At 42.7% G+C, this 14293-nt stretch overlaps 1 protein-coding gene across 5 annotated transcripts in view; it reads left to right on the forward strand.

Annotated features, from left to right (window-relative positions):
- Positions 1 to 14293, forward strand: part of LOC147747710 (coagulation factor XIII B chain-like) — a 706417-nt gene that overhangs the window by 541119 nt on the left and 151005 nt on the right. For 4 of the 5 annotated variants that reach the window (XM_086954968.1, XM_086954960.1, XM_086954985.1 and 1 more), the window contains one exon: positions 4582 to 4767. The exons of the other annotated variant lie outside the window; for it this stretch is intronic. In XM_086954968.1, the coding sequence (XP_086811094.1) occupies positions 4582 to 4767 (186 nt within the window). The remainder of the gene's footprint in view (positions 1 to 4581; positions 4768 to 14293) is intronic. 5 annotated transcript variants of the gene reach the window in all.

The raw sequence follows: 14293 nt of genomic DNA on the forward strand, positions 1-14293 counted from the left end.
AAATATTTTCAGAGGTTGCTTGACATGCCACCATCATCTCCTCAGGACTATTACCACTCCCGGTGTGCACAGGCGTCTCCCAGAGCTCGTCAGTTCATGACTCACTGGAGCCATTTTATATAATACAAAAGGGGTGGGAGAGCCGCGAACATGTCCTTGCCGGATTGCCCCATTGCCTCATGGTCATTGTAGTTCAGTATTCTTCGTTTTAGTTCAAAGTTCTCAAAATGTTTTAAAAAGTTTGTGGCCAGTGCCCGTATATTCTCAAATCATATCCCTAGACACGTGTTTCTGGTTAAATACCTTCATCGGTAGGGAAAAATATTTTCAGAGGTTGCTTGACATGCCACCGCCATCTCCTCAGGACTATTACCACTCCCGGTGTGCACGGGCGTCTCCCAGAACTCGTCAGCTCATGGCTCACGGGAGCCATTTTATATAATACAAAAGGGGGTGGGAGAGCTGCGAACATGTCCTTGCCGGATTGCCCCATTGCCTCATGGTCATTGTAGTTCAGTATTCTTCATTTTAGTTCAAAGTTCTCAAAATGTTCAAAAAAGTTCGTGGCCAGTGCCCGTATGTTCTCAAATCATATCCCTAGACACGTGTTTCTGGTTAAATACCTTCATCAGTAGGGAAAAATATTTTCAGAGGTTGCTTGACATGCCACCGTCATCTCCTCAGGACTATTACCACTCTCGGTGTGCACGGGCGTCTCCCAGAGCTCCTCAGCTCATTGCTCACGGGAGCTATTTTATATAATATGAAAGGGGGTGGGAGAGCCGCGAACATATCCTTGCCGGATTGCCACATTGCCTCATGGTCATTGTAGTTCAGTATTCTTCGTTTTAGTTCAAAGTTCTCAAAATGTTAAAAAAAGTTTGTGGCCAGTGCCCGTATATTCTCAAATCATATCCCTAGACACGTGTTTCTGGTTAAATACCTTCATCAGTAGGGAAAAATATTTTCAGAGGTTGCTTGACATGCCACCGTCATCTCCTCAGGACTATTACCTCTCCCGGTGTGCACGGGCGTCTCCCAGAGCTCGTCAGCTCTTGGCTCACGGGAGCCATTTTATATAATACAAAAGGGGGTGGGAGGGCCTCGAACATGTCCTTGCCGGATTGCCCCATTGCCTCATGGTCATTGTAGTTTAGTATTCTTTGTTTTAGTTCAAAGTTCTCAAAATGTTCAAAAAAGTTCTTGGCCAGTGCCCGTACATTCTCAAATCATATCCCTAGACACGTGTTTCTGGTTAAATACCTTCATCAGTAGGGAAAAATATTTTTAGAGGTTGCTTGACATGCCACCGTCATCTCCTCAGGACTATTACCACTCCTGGTGTGCACGGGCGTCTCCCAGAGCTCGTCAGCTCATGGCTCACGGGAGCAATTTTATATAATACAAAAGGGGGTGGGAGAGCCGTGAACATGTCCTTGCCGGATTGCCCCATTGCCTCATGGTCATTGTAGTTCAGTATTCTTCATTTTAGTTCAAAGTTCTCAAAATGTTCAAAAAAGTTTGTGGCCAGTGCCCTTGTATTCTCAAATCATATCCCTAGACACGTGTTTCTGGTTAAATACCTTCATCAGTAGGGAAAAATATTTTCAGAGGTTGCTTGACATGCCACAGTCATCTCCTCAGGTCTATTACCACTCCCGGTGTGCACGTGCATCTCCCAGAGCTCGTCAGCTCATGGCTCACGGGAGCCATTTTATATAATACAAAAGGGGGTGGGAGAGCCGCGAACATGTCCTTGCCGGATAGCCCCATTGCCTCATGGTCATTGTAGTTCAGTATTCTTCGTTTTAGTTCAAAGTTCTCAAAATGTTAAAAAAAGTTTGTGGCCAGTGCCCGTATATTCTCAAATCATATCCCTAGACACGTGTTTCTGGTTAAATACCTTCATCAGTAGGGAAAAATATTTTCAGAGGTTGCTTGACATGCCACCGTCATCTCCTCAGGATTATTACCTCTCCCGGTGTGCACGGGCGTCTCCCAGAGCTCGTCAGCTCTCTGCTCACGGGAGCCTTTTTATATAATACAAAAGGGGGTGGGAGGGCCGCGAACATGTCTTGCCGGATTGCCCCATTGCCTCATGGTCATTGTAGTTCAGTATTCTTCGTTTTAGTTCAAAGTTCTCAAAATGTTCAAAAAAGTTCTTGGCCAGTGCCCGTACATTCTCAAATCATATCCCTAGACACGTGTTTCTGGTTAAATACCTTCATCAGTAGGGAAAAATATTTTTAGAGGTTGCTTGACATGCCACCGTCATCTCCTCAGGACTATTACCACTCCCGGTGTTCACCGGCGTCTCCCAGAGCTCGTCAGCTCATGGCTCACGGGAGCCATTTTATATAATACAAACGGGGGTGGGAGAGCCGTGAACATGTCATTGCCGGATTGCCCCATTGCCTCATGGTCATTGTAGTTCAGTATTCTTTATTTTAGTTCAAAGTTCTCAAAATGTTCAAAAAAGTTTGTGGCCAGTGCCCTTATGTTCTCAAATCATATCCCTAGACACGTGTTTCTGGTTAAATACCTTCATCAGTAGGGAAAAATATTTTCAGAGGTTGCTTGACATGCCACCGTCATCTCCTCAGGTCTATTACCACTCCCGGTGTGCACGTGCATCTCCCAGAGCTCGTCAGCTCATGGCTCACGGGAGCCATTTTATATAATACAAAAGGGGGTGGGAGAGCCGCGAACATGTCCTTGCCGGATAGCCCCATTGCCTCATGGTCATTGTAGTTCAGTATTCTTCGCTTTAGTTCAAAGTTCTCAAAATGTTCAAAAAAGTTTGTGGCCAGTGCCCTTATATTCTCAAATCATATCCCTAGACACGTGTTTCTGGTTAAATACCTTCATCAGTAGGGAAAAATATTTTCAGAGGTTGCTTGACATGCCACCGTCATCTCCTCAGGACTATTACCACTCCCGGTGTGCATGGGCGTCTCCCAGAGCTCGTCAGCTCATGGCTCACGGGAGCCACTTTATATAATACAAAATGGGGTGGGAGAGCCGCAAACATGTCCTTGCTGGATTGCCCCATTGCCTCATGGGCATTGTTGTTCAGTATTCTTCTTTTTAGTTCAAAGTTCTCAAAATGTTAAAAAAAGTTTGTGGCCAGTGCCCGTATATTCTCAAATCATATCCCTAGACACGTGTTTCTGGTTAAATACCTTCATCAGTGGGGAAAAATATTTTCAGAGGTTGCTTGACATGCCACCGTCATCTCCTCAGGACTATTACCACTCCCGGTGTGCACGGGCGTCTCCCAGAGCTCGTCAGCTCCTGGCTCACGGGAGCCATTTTATATAATAAATAATGTAAATATATTTATGTTAAGTTAACTTTAGTGTTTTTTTTGTGTAAAGCAAAGTTTGCAAGATAAAAGCAGAAGAGAATGGTGCAAACTGAAAATTTCTTCCGGAAAGTCTCACAGGGTACTTGTGATATTTTTTTTTTTAGAAGGTGCAAGCTTTCGTATGAAAATGAAAACATAATTGAAAAATGTGAGATTTTGAGAAGTTTTATCAAACTGTGGAATTTGAAAATGTCATGATTTTTGCCAGTGTAGTTAGAATTTCACCCATACCAAATTATTAGCTGTGCTGTGAGTTAATGTAGGTTAATAGCCGAGACAAAAATGCAGGTGCTACATGGGAATACTTCTTTGACATGCATTGGCAATGTGCCCATGCTATAAAAAGTTGAGTTGTTAGCTTTGCCAAAGCTTTCAGCGAAGCAACATGTGATCATTGATTAAGAAGCATGCAGGTGCATGGTAGGTAATAGAGTATGATTTTCTTAAGAGAACATATTCCACAATAGCTACCATTCATCAAGAAGCATGGACACATGTGCATCATGACAGCTGTTTTTCATTTACTGTTATAACATAGTGAATCAGCATGTCAGCGGGGTAAATCACATTATATGAAAAGTAAGTAGGCAATTTTGCATGAAAACCATCTAAATGATACAAGCAGACCTGCAGCATTTTGTAGCTGTAGGGCCTTTGTAAAAATAATTGAACAGGTGAATAAATGAATATCGCATGGCATGAGATGAGGTGTGGAGGAGGAGAGGAAGGAAAAATTAAGAGAGAGAAAAGAAACGCATGCACATCTATGGAATGCACCATAGAAAATAGGATTTACCACAAATATGCAGTGGCAGGGTCCAACTCAACCAGTCACAACTCTTTGAGACTTAAATGCTTCTGGATGGCACAAACATCTCCCCGGTGTTATTTTGTGCTATCTTTTTTCCAAAGATAATGAATAAAAAGCAGACAACAGAGACAGATAACAGAGCTATCCAATAATAATAAAGGGACTGACACAAAGCCCTGTATATGTATATGGTATGGATTGGAAACAATATGTCTGCCAACAGCGAACTAAAGCTGGTTCTAGCCAATTCCTAAAAAGTGGCTTCTTTCAGTCAGAATTAAGATTCAGATTTGAATCTTGATTCTTAGCTATTCCAAAGTGCTTATATTATGAGGGGCTGAGGTATGAAAATGTATCAAATAATGGAAATTATAATAAGTAGATATGATGCTTTCGTTTGCAGGATCATGCACACCCTCATCCAAAGAAATGGATCGAAAGAACATTATACTTATGAATGAAAATACAGAAATTAAAGATGGAAACATAGCGGAGTTTGCATGTAAACCAGGTTTCTCCAAGAAACCAAATCAAATAATGACAGTCAAGTGCGCCCGGGGGAACCTGGAATATCCAGAGTGTGACAACAGTAAGTATTGCTGCTTAAAACATGATTTAAGTTGTCTAAATTTAATATGGATATTAATAAAACTGAAGCACATCCACTATTGATTGTTTTTAAATTTACCACTTAGGGCCTGATTCTGATGTGGGTTGGAAAGCTTCCCGACCGAATCGGTTTGGAAATGGTTTCCGACACACTCGGATCGGGAGAGTCCCACTGACGGAGTACGATGCATCCGGATACTTCCCGATAAGATTTGGTTGGACTCCCGTTGACTTCAATGGGATCATATGTTCCTAACCGCATCATAATTGGGCCCTCGGTCAGAAAGACACTTTCCCAATCCGATTTGGAAGGAGCAAATGCTGTTAAGAGCCCTTCCTAACCGCATCAGAATCAGGCCCTAGGTGGGAATGCTTTGCTAGCCACATCAGAATCAGGCCCTTAGTGATATATTTAAGCCTATAAGCAGTTTTCTGAACTGGTTTTCATTTTTAATTGAGTGTTCCTGTCCTTATATTCTGTTAAGCTAACTGAATTTGAAGGAGGCCACTTATCACAAGGCTTCTCAATTACAATTTTATATGTGCAAATACAACCTTCAGATTTAAATGTAACATTTGAGTTTGTTAAAGAAATGCAAAGTCCTATGTTAATGTCATTGTGGTACATATAATCATTGGCCACACTTCCTGGAGACCTATTATGAGAAATTGAGCGGTTGGTTGACTAGGGGTGTGAGCGGTGGTCATGTAACATCCCCAATCCTTTGCATGGTGAACCACAAAAAGTAATTAATTTAACCTGCGCTTAAACCTGGGTAGCTTGGTACACAACCAGTCAGGCTTAACATAGACGTAAGTGTAAAGCACTTATGCAGCACACAAACACAAGAAAAATCCCAAACCAGCTATGAAAAATAGATTATATAAAAAAATTGATTTGATACAAAAATGACAAAAATACAATTAGTAAAACTGGAGATATTCTTTTTTAAAGTATTACGTGAAAATAGGGCGAAAAGCACAAAGTGACAATAGAGGATTTCTAGTCGTGCTGGACAGAGACAAAGTCAAATCTTCTGGCTGATCACGATGGAGCACAGGCCACCTACAGGTTTGGCCTGCTGAGTAAAAGTACCTTAGTTCGGGTTGCGTTGATGTTCCTGTTGACGAAGTGGAGGTAGGATGCAGGTGAAGTGATGCGTTGATGTCAAAGCATTGCATCAGTGTTGATCCTTGCAGTGGTGGCAATGTGCTGGTCCTGATCTTTGCAGCAGTGGTGATACTACAGCTGTGAAGAACGCAGGAGATGCGATGTGGAGTTCTCAGCATTGTCGTCAAGACTGCTGTCGATGAAGATGTGAGGACCTTGAGCCAGGAAGAGCGTCACTCAGCGGTGCTTCTGAAAATGATGCATCAGGCCAATCTGGTCACGCAACATGGCTGATGCACTGCTTCCGATCCACACAGCTTAGCGGATGCACCGGTTTGAGAGAGGGTGCATGGGTTTCCCTGCAGCTAGCACCTTAGGCCCACTTCCAAGGGTCCAGGACTAGGGTGGCACCACTTGGCAGTGCAGACTCACTGATGGCAGCATCTAGGTGCGGAATCAGTATAATTGGAAGTCTTTTATGTTCCTGGGGTGGCAGATCAGTAGGCCAGTCAACTAGCCCTTGGAAACACTCTGGGTTCTGAGGTTCAAGGGATGCAGGCCCAGTCATTCTTATCCAGAACATGAGGACAGCAGGTCAGCAGCATAGCAAGAAAACAGTTCTTCCAGAGCAGCGGACCAGCAGAATGGCAGTCCTTCAGCATCACAGCAGTCCTTCTTCCTGGCTTAGAATCCACAGGTTCAGAAGTCTACTGAAGTGATCGGATGTGAGGTCCAGTTCTTATACCCAGTGATTCCTTTGAAGTGGGTAAGACATTAAAGAAGGGCCTTCAACGTGCATAGAGGTCTTCCCTTCCTGCCCTGGCTCCAGACTCTCTACAGGGTATTTGTATGGGGACAGGACACAGCCTATTCAGGTATAAGTGTGAGGCTGTGCCGAACTCTTCCCTCCAATCCTCCAAGGATTGCCCATCATGTCACACCTAAGCTTCCATTGTGTGTTTCCGTCTAGGGAGAATATACAAAGCTCAGCTGTCATCCTCCCCAGATATGAATCAGAGACAGGTTGCAGGCACACAGGGCTAAGAGCAGGACAATGCCAACTTTCTAAAAGTAAACAAACAACAATGTACCTTGTCTGAAGTTATTTAACCACCACAATAAATCAATAGTTTCTGATCACGAAATGTAATTAGCAACACCACCGTAATTATATATGATAATTTTTCAACTTTTTCCTTTAGACATTTTTCATATGGCAATCATATACATTGGATAACATCCATTTGTTATCCAGTGAACTTTATGAACTCAAAACTTATCCTTATTACTGTAGAACATACACTTAAATTATAAATAACTAAGCATACACATACACATACACATTTGTTCTCAATTTGTGACACATATAAAGTGTACCAGTACCTAACTTTCTATGCAGTAAGAGTAACAGCTTTATCTCAATTATCTAGACTCCTAAAATCACACATTAGCAGGGGTTGTCACATTTCATCAAGTAAACAGAAACATCTCCCAGAGTTGTTGGACTTTCAACCATTTGCATAGGCAACGCTATTGTGAAAAACTTGTTGCCTTTTTTCTGTGTACTCAAAAGGCATTTTGTGGCATATGCAAGTAGATGTTTGTCCTACACAGAATGTGCTTATTTACAATCTGAAAAAGAAAGCTTAGCCATGGTGTGGGTTTATGAATCTTTCCATGTATTCCTATACGGAAAGTCTTTACAATGGTAACTGATCCTCAATCTTTACAGATTATATTTGGCACTTAAAAGGGCAAGATGCCTCCTCACATTGAACATTGAGGACCATGATTACAAGAATAAAATGATTTCATTGTGCATCGTCCAAGGAAGGATCAAGACCGTGCAGACTATTTTTCCAGAGTGCCTATACATGGTCAATGTACTCCATCCAAGAAGGCTGATGATTATATTTACTTGATAAAGTTGAACTATATAATTACAAATCAGTCGTGGAACCTCAACAGTGATGGTGAATATCAAAAATACAAAACTTTCAAAGATGAACTATCTATAACTCAGGAAGGAGTTATACTGCAAGGGTCGAGAATCCTGATTCTGGAAAATCTGGGACAAAAAATAATTGAAGTGGCCCTTGAAGGAGATTGTGGAATCACTACAACAAAACAAGCTCTCCAAGACCAAGTCTGGTTTCCCTATCCTGACGAGAGGGTTGAAATAGAATTAAAGGCCTTTCATCAATGCAACTGTCTTCCTACAAAAACTACTCACCAAACCTTAAACATTTCAGAACTCCCGAAGCATGCCTGCAAGAGAGTAGCCATTGACTTTTTCACTCCACTCGACAATGGACCTCACCTGATGGTGACTATGAACGAATACTCACATTTTCCATTAATTGAAGTTCTCTCATCTACCACTCAAGAACAAGTTATTGAGATACTGCATTGTATCTTGTGACATGGGGTGTTCCAGCAATAGTGAAATCTGGCAATGGCCCGCCTTACAACAGTCAAGAGTTCACAGACTTTTGAGAGCATATGAATATAAAGCATCAAAAGAGAATGCCTCTGTGACCACAGGCCAATGGGCTTGTTGAACACTTTATGAGTACCCTAAAGAAAGCAGTGAAGTGTGCTACTCTCGAGAAGCTTGATTTAAAGACGGTGTTAAACTCTACATTAAGAGCTTCCCATTCAACATCTCATTCAACAACAGGTGAAAGCCCTGCAACATTGATGTCTGGGAGAGAAATTTCAACCAAGTTACCTCAATGGACCAACCAAAGGGAGAAAAGCGAGAATGCAACTCACAAGAAGGTCATGGTTCACAAACAGAAGATGAAAGTGCACGTTGACGAAACACGACATGCGAAGATTCTTGTCTTAAAAAGGAGATTGCTTGCTTACAAGCCAAATGCAAAGAAGAAAATTGGATGTTCCATTTGATGTAGAACCTTCTACGGTAGTCTCTACAAAGGGACACATAGTGACTGCCCAGCACCCTGGGAAGTCTATCCCCAGAGATTCTTCCTATTTTCGGCATTTGAATTATTGTTCATCAGATCTAGATATTCAAGCAGAGAGACTGGTTCTGAGGCCTCTGTGACTGCTGTTGCCCCTCAACGCAGATCCTGAACATTAACAGTGACAGTTCCCAGTTTCCAGTGACAAGATCAGGTTGAACAATTTTAGTTGAAAAATATTGATTATGGAGCTTTAACTGTACATATCTATTTATCTATCTATCTATCTATCTATCTATCTATATATATATATATATATATATATATATATATATATATATATAGATATAGATATAGATATATATAGTTAGGAATTAGCATTTAAAAACCCTTTGAAATTCACAAAAAAAAACATAGGTTTCACACCAGTTATAGTTAGCTGGACATTTCGCTCGTACAAAACCATAGAAATTCCCCCGTTATAGTTAGTTCAGCTAACTATAACTTGCGCACCCGCAATGCGGAGAAGTGGAGAAGCGTGGCTCAGTGGTTAGATGCGGCAGACCCGGAAGCTGAGATCGACTGTGGACCAGGGTTCGATTCCCCGCCTCGGCGGGTCTCGGGCTCAAAATTCCACGGACTCGACAATTCTCGCTCTGGTGCCTACTCAACTCACGGGGTCACACTCTGCGACTCTGGGCAATAGCTTGCTTAATCTCCACTACTGCCCCTCGCGGCGGGATGCCTGGCTTTCACCTTGTGGACACCCTGCCGTGGTTTCTCACAGGGGAATACCAGGACGGGTTCCCTAAGCAAGCGCCGGGACGCTTACGGGCAGCTGTGCGCTTTACAAGTCCAGCACATTTACATTTACATTACATTTACAATGCACTACTGATGACGTCACATATTACATCACTCATGACATGGTCAGTGACATCACTCATGACATCACTGATAACATCTCAAATTACATCACTGATGACATCACTGAAAAACAAATATCTTTCATATATGTATATCTAAAAGTTGATGGAAGAATAAATGGGTAAATAAGTGTCTAAATGGATGTTTTTTTTCTAAAACGGATTGCATAACTGACTGATTAATTGTATCTTAGTGAATACATGGGTTAGTGAGTAATGTTTAAATATGTAAATATTTGTACCAGTCTCACACATATTTTGAATAACTGGCTGCATAGGTTGGTGAGTAGCTACATGAGTGTCTACATAGGCTATTATCTGCTTTTTTGATTATCAGTATAAGTGTTTCAGTGTCTATATGTTTCGGTGTGGGATATTACTTACTGCATAGATGCATGAATGAGAAACTCATTGTTTATATGTGTTTTGAAGACAGCATGTGTGCAGGACTGTATGGGTGGATGAGTGCGTGTATAGGTGTGTTAGTGAGTGAATGACTGTCTCAATACTGTCTTTATGACTAAGTACACATGTGTTAAACTACTATATGTGAGTATTGGTGTATATAACTGAGTATATATGAGATTGAGAGATTAGAACAATTACTTTATAACTAACTATGTATTTCTATAAGTGATTTTTTAAGAGAGTTAGTATGTTTATATTTCTGTACAGATAAGTGTAGTGGTGTAGTGGTGTATGTATAGCTATATATGCAAGCAAATGGATGTTTGAAAGTTTATTTGCATGTGTGAGTATATGTGTGAGAAACTGTATGGATGAGTGTCTGTGTTTAACAGGATGTATAGGTGTATGAGAACATATGAAGAGTGACTACATTTATGAGTGACTATATAGAACTGTTGGTGAATGAGTAGATATGTATGTAGATTTCGGAATTACTAAATACGTTGTTGTAACTGGTATTGGTACTTCCATTGTTTTGAAATTTTTTGTTTCTATTTTGAATGTGTGTATCAAGGGTTATATTACACTGAGAGGAGGTCTGTCACTCTTTCACAAGGATGATGTCATCAGTGATGTCATTTGAGATGTCATCAGTGATGTCATGAGTGATGTCACTGACCATGTCATGAGTGATGTAATATGTGAAGTCATCAGTAGTGCATTGCGGGCGCGCGAGTTATAGTTAGCTGAACTAACTATAACAGGGGAATTTCTATGGTTTTGTATGAGTGAAATGTCCAGCTAACTATAACTGGTGTGAAACCTATGTTTTTTCTAGTGAATTTCAAAGGTTTTTTAAATGCTAATTCCTAACTATAACCTGTGTGAAACCTATGGTTTTTTCAGTGAATTTCAAAGTTTTTTAAATGCTAATTTCTAACTATAACATGTGTGAAACCTATGTTTTTTTCAGTGAATATATATATATATATATATATATATATATATATATATATATATATATATATATATATATATATATATATATATATATATATATATACTCACACACAGGTTGCCCATTTAGAGGAGCCCACACACGGGAAGTATAGCTTACTCGTTTTTAATGGAAGCCGCACCACAGCAATAAACAGTTCAAAAACAGCGTGCAGATTATTTCATGTCCAGCCTGATGCATTTCGGGCTCCCGCCCTTAGTCATAGGCTCGATGACCAAACACTGGAGAAGTGTGGCTCACTGGTTAGAGGAGGCAGACCTGGAATCAGAGGTCAGCCCGGGACCAGGGTTCAATTCCCGGCTCGGCGGGGTCTTGAGTCCTAAAAATGTCCATGGACTCGACAATTCTCGCTGCAGTGCCTACTCGATTCACAGGTTCACACTCTGCGACTCTGGGCAATAGCTTGCTTAATCTCCACAACGGCCCCTCGCGGCAGGATGCCTGGCTTTCACCTTGCGGATACCCTGCTGGGGTTATCTCACAGGGGAATACCAGGGCGGGTTCCCTAAGCAAGTGCTTAGTAACCGCTCGGTGATTTGCGCTATATAAATTCCTGTACATTTACATTTACATTTACCATCCACAGCGTAATCTTCAATTAAATACTTCTTTGGAACCCGCCCTTGTGGGCACGGCCGCTCGCACGGCCTCCTGGTTTCCGAAGTCCTCGTTTTCCTCCAGTGAGGCGCTGCATGATAGTGTCAATATTCAAATGTTCAATAAAAATACCGATTGGTTGCTGTTGCTGTTCCGCAACCACTGTGCTGCCAAATACCAGCTCTATTATCAGCTCCTTGTCCTGCGTATGGCGAACGCCGCCTGGCGTCGCCGCAAGTCCGCACCAGCAGCGGGGCATCCTCCATGACCGGACCGGCCGTCTTTTAATATACTCACACACAGGTTGCCCATTTAGAGGAGCCCACACAAGGGAAGTATAGCTTACTCGTTTTTAATGGAAGCCGCATCACAGCAATAAACAGTTCAAAAACAGCATGCAGATTATTTCATGTCCAGCCTGACACGTTTCGGGCTCCCGCCCTTAGTCATAGGCTCGATGACCAAACACCATCCACAGCGTAATGTTCAATTAAATACTTCTTTGGAACTCGCCCTTGTGGGCGCGGCCGCTCGCACGGCCTCCTGGTTTCCGAAGTCCTCGTTTTCCTCCAGTGAGGCGCTGCGTGATAGTTTCAATATTCAAATGTTCAATAACAACACTGATTGGTTGCTGTTGCTGTTCCACAACCACTGTGATGCCAAATACCAGCTCCATTATCAGCTCCTTGTCCTGCGTATGGCGAACGCCACCTGGCGTCGCCGCAAGTCCGAACCAGCAGCGGGGCATCCTCCACGACCGGACCGGCCGTCTTTTAATATACTCCCACACAGGTTGCCCATTTAGAGGAGCCCACACAAGGGAAGTATAGCTTACTCGTTTTTAATGGAAGCCGCACCACAGCAATAAACAGTTCAAAAACAGCGTGCAGATTATTTCATGTCCAGCCTGACGCATTTCGGGCTCCCGCCCTTAGTCATAGGCTCGATGACCAAACAACATCCACAGGGTAATGTTCAATTAAATACTTCTTTGGAACCCGCCCTTGTGGGCGCGGCCACTCGCATGGCCTCCTGGTTTCCGAAGTCCTCGTTTTCCTCCAGTGAGGCGCTGCGTGATCGTGTCAATATTCAAATGTTCAATAAAAACACCGATTGGTTGCTGTTGCTGTTCCGCAACCACTGTGATGCCAAATACCAGCTCCATTATCAGCTCCTTGTCCTGCGTATGGCGAACGCCGCCTGGCGTCGCCGCAAGTCCGCACCAGCAGTGGGGCATCCTCCACGACCGGACCGGACGTCTTTTAATATACTCACACACAGGTTGCTCATTTAGAGGAGCCAACACAAGGAAAGTATAGCTTACTCGTTTTTAATGGAAGCCGCACCACAGCAATAAATAGTTCAAAAACAGCTTGCAGATTATTTCATGTCCAGCCTGACGCATTTCGGGCTCCCGCCCTTAGTCATAGGCTCGATGACCAAACACCATCCACAGCGTAATGTTCAATTAAATACTTCTTTGGAACCCGCCCTTGTGGGCGCGGCCGCTCGCACGGCCTCCTGGTTTCCGAAGTCATCGAGACTGTCCTCGAGACTGTCACCAACCACTGGGGTATCAATATTGCATAAATGAGTGTGCACAAAGCAGACCCACATGGGAAAACCTTGACGGACTAAGAGGAACAGGAGGCCCTGAAGATGGCCACGCCCACTGGGGCAGGTTCTTTAAATATCACGTGCGCATGTATTCCTGCTTTGTTGTTCACCGCACTAGCGCCACTGAAGAAAGGAAGTGTTGTTCCTGAAACGCGTATGGCCATTTAATGAGGTGTTGCCGGTTATGCTGAAACTCTGTTTGCAAGCTCCTGAATGGCAATAAAATGAACTATATCATCTGCCTGTGGTATCTCTCCTTAGGGCTACCCTTTGTGTGTTTGATAAATTAGCGGCTTTGCCAGCCGCGGAGAGACACCCACTGCTGGTTTGCGGGCCCTGCTCAAACCTACCAGGAATCGGCATTTGGGAGGCAGGCTGCTCGTGTTTTGGCAGCTGTAAAGCATGTCAGAACTTTTCAGCAGAGACTGTCATCAACCCACTGGGGTATCAATATTGCATAAATGAGTGTGCACACAGCAGACCCACATGGGAAAACATTGACGGACTATGAGGACCAGGAGGCCGTGAAGATGGCCACGCCCACTGGGGCAGGTTCTTTAAATATCACCTGCGCAAGTATTCCTGCTTTGTTGTTCACCGCACTACCGCCACTGAAGAAAGGAAGTGTTGTCCCTGAAACGCGTTTGGCCATTTAATGAGGTGTTGCCGGTTATGCTGAAACTCTGTTTGCAAGCTGCTGAATGGCAATAAAACGAACTATATCATCTGCCTGTGGTATCTCTCCTTGGGGCTACCCTTTGTGTGTTTGATATATATATATATATATATATATATATAGTTAGAATATTATTAACAGATGGTATGACCTGGTGTTGTCAAGGGGTATAATTGGATCTATCCAATAATATGTAACTTTTATCTAAAAACTATATTTATGTTTT

The sequence above is a fragment of the Lissotriton vulgaris genome, chromosome 1_1 (genome assembly GCF_964263255.1).
Source record: "Lissotriton vulgaris chromosome 1_1, aLisVul1.2, whole genome shotgun sequence".
In the NCBI taxonomy this organism is placed as follows: domain Eukaryota; kingdom Metazoa; phylum Chordata; class Amphibia; order Caudata; family Salamandridae; genus Lissotriton; species Lissotriton vulgaris.